This window comes from Sus scrofa, chromosome X (genome assembly GCF_054392235.1).
Source record: "Sus scrofa isolate SSC_HxYL_T2T_F1_AM1 chromosome X, Sscrofa_HxYL_maternal_Yorkshire_Landrace_v2.0, whole genome shotgun sequence".
Taxonomy (NCBI): Eukaryota; Metazoa; Chordata; class Mammalia; order Artiodactyla; family Suidae; genus Sus; species Sus scrofa.
In genome coordinates, this window is record NC_139401.1 from 84,943,949 (window position 1) to 84,959,910 (window position 15,962).

At 35.3% G+C, this 15,962-nt stretch overlaps 1 protein-coding gene across 38 annotated transcripts in view; it reads left to right on the forward strand.

Moving 5' to 3' along the window:
- The window catches only part of PCDH11X (protocadherin 11 X-linked), a 728,596-nt gene that overhangs the window by 328,986 nt on the left and 383,648 nt on the right, over window positions 1-15,962 (forward strand). For 2 of the 38 annotated variants that reach the window (XM_085006477.1, XM_085006478.1), the window contains exon 5: window positions 1,263-2,688. The exons of the other annotated variants lie outside the window; for them this stretch is intronic. In XM_085006477.1, coding sequence (XP_084862603.1) covers window positions 1,263-1,286 — 24 coding nt within the window. In that variant the 3' untranslated portion in view covers window positions 1,287-2,688. Of the gene's footprint in view, window positions 1-1,262; window positions 2,689-15,962 lie in introns of those variants that run through there. 38 annotated transcript variants of the gene reach the window in all.

Here is a 15,962-nt window from a genome sequence, read left to right on the forward strand (position 1 = left end):
AAAACTCTCACCAGGTTTCTACAAAGATCTTTGGTCAGATTTATCTAGAAAGAATTCATCAGAGTGAGTTTGCAAACATATTTCATCTGCATATCCTTTATGATAAAGCTGCAAAAACACATCACCTGGACTACTGCTATAAAACTCCATCTCCTCCCCTCTCTCCTGGATTTCTCTTATCCATCTGTTCTCAGAGAGCTACCTATTTTCATCCTGAATCCCAATTCTGATTGGATGGTCCATATGGAGACTCCTACTTTACAAATCTTCAGCTGTCTCTCATAACTCAGGAAAAGAAGTTTAGTTAGTTACATCCATACTTCTCCATGTCTTGGCCCCCACTTTCTTTCTGGTCTTTCTATACTTTTATTTCTGGCTAATTGCTTAATGCCTATTTATTTTTCAGTTAAACTAGACTCTTTACTCTTCCTTTGATTTTCTTATTATTCCCTACCCGATTATTTGTATTTATTTCTCATTTTCCAAACAATGCTTCTCCCTTACTCCTCATTTGCATAATACTCACCTTTAAGGTACCATGTGAGATACTTTTCAATTCACCCAAAGGGCTATTAGCTCTCTGTTCTCTGGGCTCACCTAGCCCTGTCTGTACCTCTCAAGGTTTCTTCAATCACACACAGGGTTACATTTCAAATATCTGTGCCCGTGTCTTAGTCTCCCACTACAATGTTAGTTCTCATAGAGCAGGGATGGTTTTCAACTCATGACTCCACACCTAGTGTGTAGTATCTTGAATTCACTAAGAGTTCTTCAGTGCCAGGCACAGTATTCTTCTCCCCCTTAAACCCTGGTATTCAATCACACTTTTCTTGAAGAGGCAATATGTCATGTTGGATGAGTTTGCACTTTGGGTTCAGATAAGACTAGGTTTAAATATCAGCATTGCTGCTGACTAGTTATGTAAACTTTTCCAAACTATTAATAGATCTGAGCTGTATTTTCATCATTTGTCATGACAATAATAGTATGTCTCTTTTATCAGGAATTTATAGAGAATATACATATGTGTGTATGACCTGTAAGTTCTTAATACAATGTTTGGCACATAGTAAATATTCAATGTGTTAATTATATTATATATAAATATATATTTAATCATATACATATGCTCCAGGCCACAAATCAGTATTTTATAATTAAATGCAATTTTATTCATTTACTTATCCACTCTCAAAAAGTCTATGCTACCCTCTTTTCATCCCAGGTCATCTCACAGAGAGGTTTCTCTTTTTGTTTTAAAGTCTCTAAAGAGGAAGATTACTTAGCCTCCAAAACAACTAATTCATTAAACTCTGCCCTTCTTTGGCAAAGAGTCAAATGGTGGGACCTAACAGAACAAGAGACCCATGAAGCAAAGCTGACTGTCCTACTTTCCATCCATCATCACTGCTACTCTTCAGAATTCTATCAGTGTTCTTGGTCTGTGAAGCTAAATCTGAAGCATGATCAAATGAACTGCCACTTGGAGGCCCCAGTAATTGACATCTTAATTAAAGCTACTTTAAAAAAATCAACTGTAACTAATTTGCCTGATACTATCAAGTGATCTCTTAAAATACTCTATAAACTAATTTTTAGGGCAGATTATTTCTAAAGTATCTGCTTATATGTGAACCACTTTTATATTCTGTATATTTTCAAAAAGGAGAACCTGCTTTCTAGGCATAAATACTGAAGGTACACAAAGAGAGGATTTAGTGATCTGCCTTGCCACTTTAGTGCACGTGTTATTTGTACCATGAGAGATAATTATGAGGACCTCTTGGGTCACTGTCTTTCAGCTTTATTGAGATATAATTGATACATAACTTTGTACAAGTTTAAGGGGTCCTTCATGTGTAGAAAAAATTGGTTGTTGTAAGGAGGGTCTCAAGAATTGTGATGCAAGAAATAAGACAGGCAACCCCTCCGCATCCTAGCCCCCCATCCTCCTCACCCACTGACCATAGGACAAGTATCTAATTGAGTTATGTTGACAGTTAGGGAAGATGAATATTTAGCCCCACATCTATGCTGAATCTTCTTTGAGGCAGTGATGCATATTCAGGCTTAAGATACTTGAAGACAACATTGGGGTCACTTATCCACTAGCATACCTTCTCCCTCATGCGCTAAGGAGAGGATAGTTTATGAGGAAAGGGTGGTAAAAAAATATTGCAGATTTTTTTTTTTTGAGCTTCAAAGGCATGTTACACTTGCATTTCTACCTACAAGAAAATAATTACATGAACAACTCCAGCAACCCCTTAAAAGTGGTACTCAATCACAGAACAGACGCCCTAGCCATCATTTACCTTTGCTCTGTCTAAAATGGTTATGTCTTAGCTAGTCAGGGGTGCTTTGAGAATTCTGTGGGTGTTCTCCACCCATGCAATTGCCCTTCCCCCTCCGTTGTATCACCTCTGAGTGTTTGACATTGTTGTTAATATGTAGCATGGAAACATATTGGGCTCCTGTTGATTTTTTTTCTATTATAACAACTTTTAAAAGCTCTGTTGTTATTTTGAAAGGGAGTTTTACAACATGTCAAATGCAAATTTTTTCTTTGAATATTCTAATAAAAACGTCTTTGAGAGTTAGCTCTTCTGAGGTGATATAATTTACACCTGTACAAAATGCATTTTGCTCTAAATGAAGGTAAATAAATTATTTGTGCCATATGTCTCATTCTGCCTGTTTGGTCTAATATTTTCCAAAGTAAAGCTGTTTATACTATTTCTTCCTTGCTTTATTGTCACTTAACACAATAATTCAAAAAAAGTATTTATTGAGTATTTGTGCGAAGTCCTGAGGCAAGTACCAGATATACAACCATGAAAACAGAAAAAGGGAAAAAATAATGCAGGCCTTGTCTTCCAGTAGCTCACAGTCTAGTAAGAAAAAAAAAAAAAATGTGCTAACCACTAACTATAAAATGAAATGGAAATAAATAGGTGCTAAATATTTGAATAAATGACAATACTATAATCATGCAAAAATGATTGCATTTGACTGGGAGTCGAAATCCTGAAAGATTTCTGGTTGATGGTAGCATTGGACCTGGAATTCAAAAGAGTAGAATGGTAATACTGAAATTAGGATCAATGGCACATTTGCTTTTTTTTTTTTTTTTTTAAGCACAGTTCTTTGTTTTGTTTTTTTTGTTTTTTTGTCTTTTTTTTTTTACTATTTCTTGGGCCGCCCCTGCGGCATGTGGTGGTTCCCGGGCTAGGGGTCCAATTGGAGCTGTAGCTGCCAGCCTACTCCAGAGCCACAGCAACGCGGGATCCGAGCCGCGTCTGCAACCTACACCACAGCTCACGGCAACGCCGGATCATTAACCCACTGAGCAAGGGCAGGGACTGAACCCGCAACCTCATGGTTCCTAGTCGGATTCGTTAACCACTGCACCATGACGGGAACTCCTAAGCACAGTTCTTTGTATTCAGCAAACCCTCTATCAGTAGTAATAGTTATTATATCACGACCTCACACAGGTATTAAGCGATAGAGTTGGAAACTGGATCTCCTGTTTTACATAGTAATTTCTTTCTACAATATTTTTCTCTCTCTCAAGATTCTGTCCTGATTAACAAAGTTGTCTCAATATCAACAGAAAAAATTTTAATTTGAATTGGATCAATTTTAGTTTGAACTGGATTACCTTGAGAACTTTCATTTTGGGGAACAAGTACATGAGGGAAATATTTTAAGATCAAAAATCATTCTTGATTGTGAGGTACTGAAAAGTCAGTTGAACCCCAAATTCAGAAGAACTTAAAAATAACCTTTTGGGAATATTAAACACACACACACACACACACACACATACACCTTGTGTCTTTTGTAATATTTGGATTCTGAACTTTCATCATGGAAGCACATTAAAAGATTCAGAAGTAAAGAGGCCAAAACAGGTGAGCTCTTAAATGGCCTGTATTTTAAAATTTTAATCCTTAGAAGAAATTTTTGAAGCAGACAAGGAAATGCTCCCAGTTAATCTATACTGTAAATATAATTTAAGGACACATTTAGTTTTAATATTGAATAGGTAAAGTATTAATTTTGAGCATCAGCAAGTTTACAAGTGACTGTATATATTATTGTCCCTCCTGTCATATACACCAAGATGCATAAATATCCAACTTCCCTCTAAGAGTACACCTAGAATGTCTGCATTTAAATTTTACTCTTTGGCTTTTCCCCAGATTTCCTCTGCTTATTTCATTACCAAATGTAACACCTGATCCCTGCATTGATCCTATGAAATATGCTAGTTTTAACTCCTCTTTCTGTTGTTTTTCTTCTTTTTTTCCACCCCGGCATTACTTAATGTGTCAAGATCTATAAACTTGATGCAAATTTCAATAAATTACAGTCATTTGTATTCACCCAAGTTTATTTTCTGTTCAGAAATATATTCTTTAAGAGAATGTGACAATGCTTCTGGATATGCCTAATATTTATTTGCATGGAAAACAGGTTATAGAGTGGCAGGGTGAGGATTGGGTGATGTTCCTTCCCTAGTAGGGAGTGAGAAGCCCAGGCTGGTCAAGGTGGTGGAAGGAGCATTATAATGAGACATGGTCAGAGGCTTTTGTGTTTAATTTCCTTAAAGAGGATTTGAATCCTATAACAGCCTCAAAGAAGTTAATGATGTTTTCCATGTTCTCTAACAGATACATAGAATATATTTAAAATCCTTGCAAGACAGAGGAAATAGGTACTTAAATTTGGGGGTTCAGACAATATATAAGAAAATTAAATATTCATTAGTTATTTGATGTACTGTTACTATCTTCTACTAGTCTTATAATAATATATGGGCACATTATGGGCAACAAACATGTTTTTTCACTTCTGGTACTCCTTTTACATATTGTTGAATTCCTGTAATCATATTACAGAAAGGGTAAAAGAAGCTTGTTAAGTGAATATATATTGAGTTTAAGGAAATATATTGTACAGATACTACAATTTGATTTGTGCAAAGAGAATTTAAACAATCTGTAATTAATCTAAAAATCTTGAGGTTGAACTGCTTTTTAAAGGAAAAGCCACCAGATACGTACCAGCAGGGCTCAGCAACAGACTAAATAATGGTATACTTAGAAGACAACATGGGAGTTCTCATCGTGGTGCAGCGGAAATGAATCCGACTAGGAGCTATGAGGTTGTGGGTTTGATCTCTGGCCTCGCTCAGTGGGTTAAGGATCTGGTGTTGCTGTGGCTCTGGCATAGGCCAGAGCTCCCATTTGACCCCTAGCCTGGGAACTTCCATATGCCGCAGGTGCGGCCCTAAAAAGACAAAAAAAAAAAAAAAAAAAAGACAACAGTAACCGAAGGAGTAATTTATGTTTGTCCCAATAGCAGGGACTAAGAATAGACTTTTCTTTTAGCCGCTCATTCCTAGCCTCCTTTTTTTAAATTGAGATCAAGCTATTTAATAAATAAAAAGAATAAACTTAAACTTTTCTGCTAGAGGTACAGAACTTCAAGTGACAATATGAAAGTAAAAGAAGTAGATATAGAATCTAAAAATTCTAACATGAATTCAAGACTTTATATTTGGGCTATGTTTAGAAACTCCCATACCTGGCATTGCTATTCAGTCATTTGTAATCTTAAACAATGCATAAGAAATTTGTGGACCTGCTCTTTTCAATGGGGCTTCAGTTCAGCAGCTTTGGTACATACAGTCAGCTAACCTTGTGCATACCAAGTAACTTTGAAGGTTAAGTACAAGGGTTTAGCAGAGAGTACTTCCCTCGGTTTCTCTTTCCTCCTTTACTAAATATGTCAAAATGAGAAGGTAAGTTTCAGTCACACTCAAATGAGAGATTCAGATACTGCTTTTGAACTGCCAGAAGAAAAGGGATCCAGGCAGGGAGACCTCAGGGTATCTCTTAAATTCTGCACCTGTGATTCTATTTATATTCAAATTTGAAAGCAGATATTCTGCATTTACTTGCTCTCCATTGAATTCAGTTTCACTCTGGGGAGACAGTAAAACATACTCCAAGCTTAAAATACATGGGCTTTGTAAACAGTCACACTGAGGTTTGGATCTTAATCCCATTTTTACTAACTATACAACAATGGACAAACTAGTTAATTTCTAAGTCTTGGCTTTCTCCTCAGGAAAATGGAGATAACACCATACCTGTGTGCTTGGGCTGTTGGAAGGATTAAATTCAACAATGCATGTGAAACAGCTGGATGAGTGATAGGACATAGTCAAAGCTCTAAAACAGCAGCTGTTATTATTCCTTGAATCTTTTTTTTTTTTTTTTTTTTTGACATTTTAAAAGGGACTTTATCTGGGCTGCTTGCTTTATTTATCTTCAAGGACTAGTAATAGCCTTTTTTTTTTTTTCACTGAAAAGTAGTAATTAATTCCTTCACTATGAGAGACTTTATCAATTCATATAGACATCTCACCCAAAGCAATTTATCAGATTCTCAGGTGTGCATTGTATGAGCTAGGAGATATATAGATACTCAAAGGCAACTTTTTTCCAACAAACCTATGCCTTGGTGTGGGAAAAAAAAGTCGCATTAAAACTCATAAATGTGGAGTTCCCTTTGTGGCTCAGAGGTTAACAAACCCCACTAGGATCCATGAGGACGCAGGTTTGATCCCTGGCCTTGCTTAGTGGGTTAAGGATCTCATGTTGCCATGAGCTATGGTGTAGACTGCAGATGCGGCTCGGATCTGGTGTTGCTGTGGCTGTGGTATAGGCCAGCAGCTGTGGCTCCAATTCGACCACTAGCCTTGGAACTTCCATATGCTGCAAGTGAGGCCCTTAAAAAAAAAAAAAAAGAAAGAAATCACAAATCTGTTTTAATCAAGAGCTAACTAAAATCATGTATCACAGACTTAAGATAATGTAGGAATCATGGATTGGTATGACTGATGTGTGCTTTAGTACCCAGTAAAGCTTCTTAGAAAAGCTGATATGAGTTCTCACTGTGACCCATATCACACTCTCAGCAGGATAAGAACTCAACCTAGCTGATATGAGTTCTCACTGTGACTCATATCTCACTCTCAGCAGGATAAGAACTCAACCTAGTGTCTATGAGGATGTGGGTTCAATCCCTGGCCTCACTTAGCTAAGTGGGTTGAGGATACGGTGTTGCCACAAGCTGTGGCAGAAGTCACAGATGTGGTTTGGATCTGGCATTGCTGTGGCTGTGGTTAGTTAGATTCAACCCCTAGCCCAGGAATTTCCCTATGCTGTGGGTATAGCTGGAAAAAAAGAGAAAAAGAAATAAAAACTGATATGCCTTCAGAGATGAGTATGATTAGGATAGAAGAAAAAGAAAAAAGGGAATATTCACTTGAGCTGTAAAGTGGGGAAATTCGTCCAAAAATGGCCTCTGTGGGGGGGGGGGGGGGAGTAGCAATCAGATCATAAGGACAACACACAGTAGCCATTAGGTCTCCTGTCATTTGCCAAGATCTCATTTTTCTTTTCAGATAATCCCAAAAGATAACTGAGTGGTAGGATTGCTTGGCACACAAGAGTTTAGATTTGTTTTCTTCTCTGCTAAGTGATTTTGAGATATAAATGCTAACGCCTAGAGAGTTGTGCTTTCAGCTTACTGTGTGATTCCATAAGGGAGCCATTAATAATGTCAGGATGCATTAACAGCCTAGAGAGGAAAAAAACTCGAGAATTGAAACTTTCATGACAGCACCTGAAATAAATTGTTAGCTAATATCAGAGGAGTGGCAGAAGTGACATAAGATTTTTTCTGGGTATAATTATATCATGGCTTTTCCAATTTTATATTAAGTTATTAGCCCTTCAGGTCTCTGACAAGTCTAATATAAGATTTTAATATTTATTCTGGGTAAGCTGAAATAAAAAATAGAAGGAAATTGTAAGTAAGCTTATTTATTTCTTAGAGCATGACCTCAGTTGTGCAGCCTAGGGCCTGATATAGTCAGTGAGTGAAATTATGTGATTTTTATTTTACAATCTCACTTTATTGAAAAATAATGTCTGAGCACCCCAGGAAATGACTTCTAAAACAACAAATGCCTAGTTAGGCATAGTTTATAATACCTTATAAAAGTGTATTAAAACCACTTTCAAGTTGAAAAACACAGAAATGTTGATGACTACTGCTTTGAACTAATGTCCTGGGGATTACACTGGATAATTAAAGTCATTGGAGGGTAATCACAAAAAATTTGGATAATCTGAAAGTGAGTATATCCCATCTTTGTAAGGCAAAAATCCTGGTCTTATTCTGACATACATTCATGCTAAAAATATTTGAAAACCATTTGAAGTATAAGCAAAATTGTTTTAGCACAATATCCATGTGCAGAAAAAGACAAATTCTTTAATTTCTTGTAATTAGTACACCAGATAAAGTGAAAACATAACCTTCAGACAGTTTGAGCAGTGATACTCATACTGTCTCCTGGAACTGGAGTTGTTTTCTTATTGTCTGATTTTTGTTTTTAATACCCAATTTTGTCCTAAAGAGTTGCTATCTATGCACATAAACTTAGATATCTCTCATGTTGGAATGCAAGCACATTTCTCTGCCCAGAAGTCATCTTGGTTTGGCCAATATTGGTTGGCTAGAGCAACCAATTGAGTTGGTGTCCAAAGAACTTGTTCCATTACTTTTCAGTGACAAAGAGACAACAGGAAGAAGTTTCTGTACAACTTGCCAGAGCTGTTGACAAATGTTCTGCCACTGTCAACAAATATTCCAAAGAAGCCAGACCCTGCAGGGATATTCCAATTTGATTCTCTGTTGCTAGTCTTACCGCAAGAGAATATGGCTGTGCAAAAAGGCCATGAAGTGCATTAGTCACTGTTTCAGGGACTTATTTTAAACCTGCCACACCTATAGAATATGGTCTGAAGGTACAGAAGGTGGCAACAGGGAATAAGCAGTCAAATCACTGCAATTCTTCACTAACATCTGCAAATTTGGAGAACAATGGTAGCAACTTTAAGCGGTTTTCAGTAAATACTTCACTTTTAGTGGAAAATTTGTCTATGTTTAGTAACTTCATCCAGCGTAGAAATAGAAAGAGGACTCTAATTCTCTTCATTAATTCTGTCTTAATAGAGAAGAACATCTTATTTTTTCTGTTTTTCCCAAATGTGCCTATTTTGAGGTAGCAGAAGAGAATTAGAAATAAGCTCCTTTTCATTAGTTACTAAGTGAAAAAGCTAGCTAGTGGGGAAAAGCTTCATTCATTTAAAAATAATTTGGAACTCTTGTGTGTAATGTTTGCTATTCTGTAGCTTAAGATCTAAGACAAAAAACCTCCAGATTATCTGGAAGAAAGAGCATCCCTGAAAAGTTCATTCCTTTTTTTCCACCCCATTGTTTCAAATAATTCTAATAACAGTAATAAAAAATGTCAGTAGGAGGCTAAGTGGGTGAACGGGGAAATTCCATTCTGGATTAGGGAGACCAAGTGCTTGGCAGTTTATTGTTTGTATTAGGCCTATGAAGGACTTTAATATGTCTATATTTACCCTTGGCAGCTGTGTAGAAATATAAGGACATTCCAGTACAGTTAAATATGTGTTTTCTGTTTGTTAGTCATTAACAATTAGTTGAATGAGAATCTTAAAAATACAAAAAGGATCATCTGATGTATGAAAATGTTTGTAAAATAAGAAATAACTAGATAGAGGTCAATTTTAAGTCCTATGGACATAGGCTATTATGATAAACTTCTCCCCAAGGATACCACTTGGCCATGGGAAGTCCCAACCCATAATGCTGTATTATTGTGAAAAGGTTCATGGGGCCATTATGAATCTCTTGAGTACATCTTTGGGCTGGAGTAAACAAAGAAGACTCTCATTTCAGTCCAATGTGACTATGCAGAGCAACTTCCAAAATAGACCACATACTTGGTTATTTGAGAAACTATGAGGAGAGCAAAAGTCTACAGAGTGCTCCAACTGTATTATAAATTTTGTGAGGACAGATGGATGAATGCATTTGGGATTCATCCATTCTTGGACCATGATCTATATCATTGCCATTATTGTTGTGGGAATCAGGTGTCTTTCATGCAAAATTTCTGTAGTTTAAGATGGACAGTGATAGAACAGATTTATGGTGGTGGATATTATAAAGGCTGTGTTAATTGTGATTATTTATCTTAAAAAAATGGAATAGAATGGGAAGTGGTAATTGAGTTAGATAGAAGGGACACATAACTGAAATAATTGCCAAACAAGAGTCCTAGGGGATATTGTCTAGTCCTAGGGGATATTGTCATGTACTGCACTGAACCACTAGATGGTGCACTCTTCAACTTTGTCAATTACATCTTCCAAGTTTTGAAAGATACCCCAAATGTCCTTTGTATATGAAAAATATAAAAGTTTCTTCTAAAATTCTTAGAAATATAGAATATTTCTCTTACTTGTAACTCTCTAAAGGCTAGTGCACACAAATCTATTTGCCAATTAAGATAATTTTATTGCCCTTGGAGGAACTGCACATGTTCACGTGCAGGTGCATGCATTCACTCATTTTTTTTCCCAGGCCATATAGAAATATGTACAACAAATCTATGGTTGACTAAGAGAAAAGTTGCTAATACTGACACTCAGGCAAGCCCTAAATATAGTTCAGCATTTACATTTGACTCCATCCCAACTCCTCACCTATTCCCACTGGTTGCTTCTTCCAGTTCCCTGAAGCCTAAACGCAACTTGATGCCTCCTAGAGCCTCACTCAGTTGTACTATCTTAGGAAACAACTCATATTATGGATTGCTTCCTTATATTTGGTAATATCATGCTATGATGATAAACCGTGACCTCATTGATTATGTTTATTTCTTTCTCTATTCTCATACTTACTACTTAGTAGCATGTATATTTTCTAACTTGTTAAATAATATATAAGTATTATGTATATGTAATGCTTTACATAATATTAATTTAATATGCAACTTTTAAACTTCTGGAACAATATGTCTTAGGTCTTGGTGGTTACTTAGCTGTTTCTTTGTGTTTTACTTGTCATGCAAGGTCAGAGCAAAATTCATTGCTTAACTATAAAATTAAAATACCTATGAATATGGTAGTATATATTTCTCAATTCCTAATACTTTATTTTTCAGTTTTTAGTTAAGTTTTTTCTATTTTATTCTGAGATTTATTGTGTAAGGCTAATTCAAATCGTTATTGGAACTAATCAACCTGTGTGTGTGTTTTAGTTCAAAGAGAAAATTATTTTCATTTTTGAATTTATGTATATATATATATATTTCTTATTTGAAACCAATATAATTAAGAATATTTATTAAAGCTATGGGAATTTTTGATTTCATAGAATAGTTATACTACCCACAAATATTTCAAGTGTGTCTGAATCTTAACTAATAAAGGCTACTGTGGGTCTATGATGAAAGAGTAGTGTGGTGTTTCAATTTTACCTTTATTACATTTTTAACAAAATACTTCATTCTTTTTTCAGTAGTCACTGATTTTGAAAAAAGCAGTTCTCCCAAATGGAAGAGAAATCCAAGTTTATGGCTATGTGAAGACATAGCGGTTTCAATTTTCTGTGGCAACACTCACATAGTTTTAACAACTTGACTTACTTTCACAGAATAATGCAATATCTCTAGACCTCACATTTGAGGATGCCTTCAAGGAGCCAAGGCAATCCAGATAGTTCAATAATATTGTTATAATTAAATGTCTAAAATGGGAGAATCACTTGCTTCTTTTCTCAGAAAAATATGTCCTTTTCAAATACATCATTTGCTGTTAATTGGCATAAGCTCTACAGCATTGGGTAGAACAATTTTTATTTTTACCTGCCTATGGCATTTCAATAGTTGTACTAAATTAAAATTTACCTACAAAGAAAAGACTGGCTAGTCAGAGCATGCAGAGAAAGTGATAACTACAGAGGTAGGTTTGAGAGGGTGATCAGCTACCAGGGTGGAGAAAGAAGGGCCACTCACAACCATACCAGAGGAGATTCAGGGGGCAATATCCTATGCAGAGCTATGCATTAATAAAGCATGACGACATGTACTCAATGGACTAGTTCTAACCAGACAGTATCAAATCTAACATATAAGGTAGTTTTATCATTCATCTTTATGACAAAGCTCACAGAACACATAGAATATCACATTGTTTGCTCTAAGTGAAAGAATGAATAATAGAAAGGATTATTGTTCTTATTCTAGCTGCAAAACCACTTTTCTTTTTCTTTTTTCTTTTTCTTTTTGTATTGTCAGCATTTACATTTGGAGAAAACTGTCACTTTAGTAAGTGGGCCTTGGAGGAACCAATGAGTTTTAATCAAATTCTCAGAAGGAAAAAATTTATCATTGGTTAAACAATGTCTTTTTTAAGAACTGGTTCATTAAAAAATAATAAAAGAATTCCTTTTCCCATGTGTGGTTTTAATTGGAAAGGACAAAAATTTTTTATGTTATATATCTTCAAACTATATTCTAATACATTAGGAAGAAACTTCAGAAGTATGATTTTTAATTGAAAGTACACATGAATACAATAAAAAAGAAAAAGAAATCCAAGACCAAAATATGTCCTTTTCTTTTTTATAACTATATTACAGTCCAGGAATCCAGTAGCTTGCTTATATAGATGATTCTTGGTTATATTCTTGGATTTTCAAAAGTAACCCTGAGACTCCCTGAGGCTTTGCATGATTGGGTTGCTCTGAATTCTAGCTGTCAGGTCTGGGTTATGATTTTAGTGACAATGTTAATTCTTAATTATGTAAGAGTTTTGATAAATAAGGCTCTTTAATCCAAATATTTTTAGTTAAGGAGAGTATAGTGTAAATGATAGTATGAGACAGAATAAATAAATAAACTGGAAAGTATTTTCTGCCTTTTAATCCAGGAGTTCTAATTTTGCTTTTGAAGCTGGTATGACCTCTCAAAATTTTCTGCAGTGGACTTGATTATTTTATTATCATTGCCGTAGAAAGTGGCAACGATGGTTTGTAGCTCTAGAGCTTTGATAAAGCCAGCAGAGCAACCCTCCACCATTCAAAGCTGTCCTTATATTCCTTCTCCCGCAAGGGAGAGAAAATGGAATAAGGGGCCAACTTATTTAAAGAACCAATTTGGATGCCCATGTAGTGGGATCATGTTGAGAGGAATCCAGCTTTGCACTTGCTTGAACTGCATCTCAAAATTAAATGATTGTTGATCAAACAATAGCTTGCAATGTACTTCAGAAGTCACCATCATCCTGCCTGTACAGCTCTGTGCAGGATTTGTTTTTGTTTTTGTTTTTTTTTCCTCTGAAAAACTTGTCAAGATTGAATTAATGTTTTCTTCAGAACAAACAGATGATATGAGCTTAGATGACCTAGCCAATTTCCACTGCATTACCTTATTCTGATATTTCCATGTGCTAAGGTAAATAGTGATAATATTTTCTTTACATTCTATATACTAGAGAGCTAACAATTTCTATTACATATATTCTGTCTCATAATTTTAACAAAGAAATTTGAGACTTTTGGTCTTTTAATTACTTGCTAAATAGATTTAAGTACTGTAACTGCTTTAAACATCTAAAGATCAAAGAATTCATGTATGATGGGGATTAATCAAGTTAAAGTCTGGTCAGCTGAGATCTGAGAAATAATTCCAGACTCCCTACTTTAGTCCTGACTAACTAATATTAATGAATGGGATTTGAAACTCAGACATGGGAAAGTGATTTTTTTATGAAAAATAATTTTGGAAATGATCTATATTTGTTTGCATTTTGAGAGAATGAAGAGATAAAAAATGAAACTAATTATTTTTTGTTTTTCTTAATAATGATTTTAAAAGTTATAGAAGTGTCCCTTGTGTTACCTTCCTAACCCATTTCTCTCATGATGCACTAACTTGTTTCTGAGTTTCCAAAATTTCACCTGACTGCCAAGACGCCCCACTAGAAAGATTAAAGAATGGGTTAGTGACTGGGAAAACATATACAAGTTAAAGAAGACACAAAAAATTTTAAAAGCTAAAAATTATTTCCCAAGAAGCTAATAAGAATTGAGCTAGTAAAAAGAGAAACCTGACAGGTACTGACAGGGTGATGCTTTTCTGCAGAAATTTTTGAAAACTAAAACATTGAAAAAAGATACTCTGTTATCTTGAAAACTTTTGACTTCTTATCTTGCTTGAGAATTATAAGATTAAAATAAAGGCCAATAATTTGTATGTGCGTACTGTGAATATTTTACGTAGACATCTAATTGTCTATGGTCATATTATACAACATTGTTATTTGTAGATATCATATTCAATAGGCAAGCTGGCTTTATGCATGATGATTAACAGAATTCAGCAGATATACAATGAAGTCATTCCTGCCATTTACAAGGTGACTAATTTGGGGTGAGTTATGTAACATCTCTGAGCTACAGTTTCTTCATCTATATAGTGAAGTTAAAAATAAACTATCTCTTTGGGTTAGTGCCCAGATTAAATGAGGTAATATAGATAATAACATAAGGGCTTCTAATAATGTCTGATCTTCAGTAAGTGCTCATGCATTCTAGTGTTTTGCTGTTGTTGTTTATAATTGTTGTTGCTATTGTCCATCTATACAATTAGGTAGGCTAGATTGGGAAAACAGTTGTACCTAACTCTTACCATTACATAAATACTGCCTATAAAATGCATGTAAAGTGCTGTGCTTAGTAAGTAGTAAGTGCTCAATAAATGGCATTTTAAAATTTATAAATACTGCACACTGCTGGTGATTCATAGGTTCTTAACGACAAAATGTTCCAGTTATTATTTTAGAAAAATAAATTAGTTGGCTTGCTTTTTATATTTCCTTTCTATCCAGAGATATATAGCTATTATCTTCTGCAAGTCTTTAAAATATGTGCTTTATTTATCTTGTAGTCATTTCGCTTCATCTCATCAGATATCATCTGCCTTTATTTCCATCCATCATTCATTCCTCATTCATTTATTTTCCACATATCTCACATATTGGAACTTGGAATAAGAGTTTATGAAGTGAGTGGGTCACTCCTTAAATATTGATTCAAGCAGCAAGAATATGAAACCAGTATTTTGCCTTTAATATGCAGTCTGTTATCCAAAAGGATTCTGTGAGGAATGATATTTGGCCATTTTTTCCTTTTTGTCTTTTGCCTTTTTAGGGCCACACCCACACCATATGGAGGTTCCCAGGCTAGGGGTAAAATTGGAGCTGTAGCCACCGGCCTATGCCATGGCCACAGCAATTACAGATCTGAGCTGTGTCTGCGACCTACACCACAGCTCGCAGCAATGCCAGATCCTTAACCCACTGAGCAAGGCCAGGGATCAAACCTGCACCCTCATGGATGCTAGTCAGATTCGTTTCCGCTGAGCCATGACTTGAACTCCCATTTTTTTCATTGTTTAGTTAATTCACATATAGATTGTGGTTTGGGGGTCCACTAGGCATAGATTAGCAGTAACATAGATAGTTGGTGCTACACAGATACCAACTTTAAAACCCATTCTATAGAGAAGTAAACTGGTTTCAAATGGGAAGCACATATGCTTTTCAATATCCATGGTAAATTCACTTTCAATCAGTTTTAATATACCTAATCATGAAAATTAACTTAAAAGTGCTGATATGGAGAAACTGGAATTGAAATGAATTTTTTTTTTTGTCTCTGAGACTTTTAAAATGATCTTCACTGAATCATGCAGTTCTATATCACTGACAATGCACATTACTCTCTTTCCAGACAAGTAGGGAGATTGATGTGCAAACCTTTAGCTCATACATTTACTGACCCAACTGTCTGATTAAACGTTGTAATGTAACTCAGAGCACTTTATTTCTCTTTCATCATGCACCATGCACTATAGCTATTTATTATCTTCCATTACTGGTATCTGCACCCTCTACACATGCTCAGATGAATTATGCCTGAGATTAGTAAGTAGA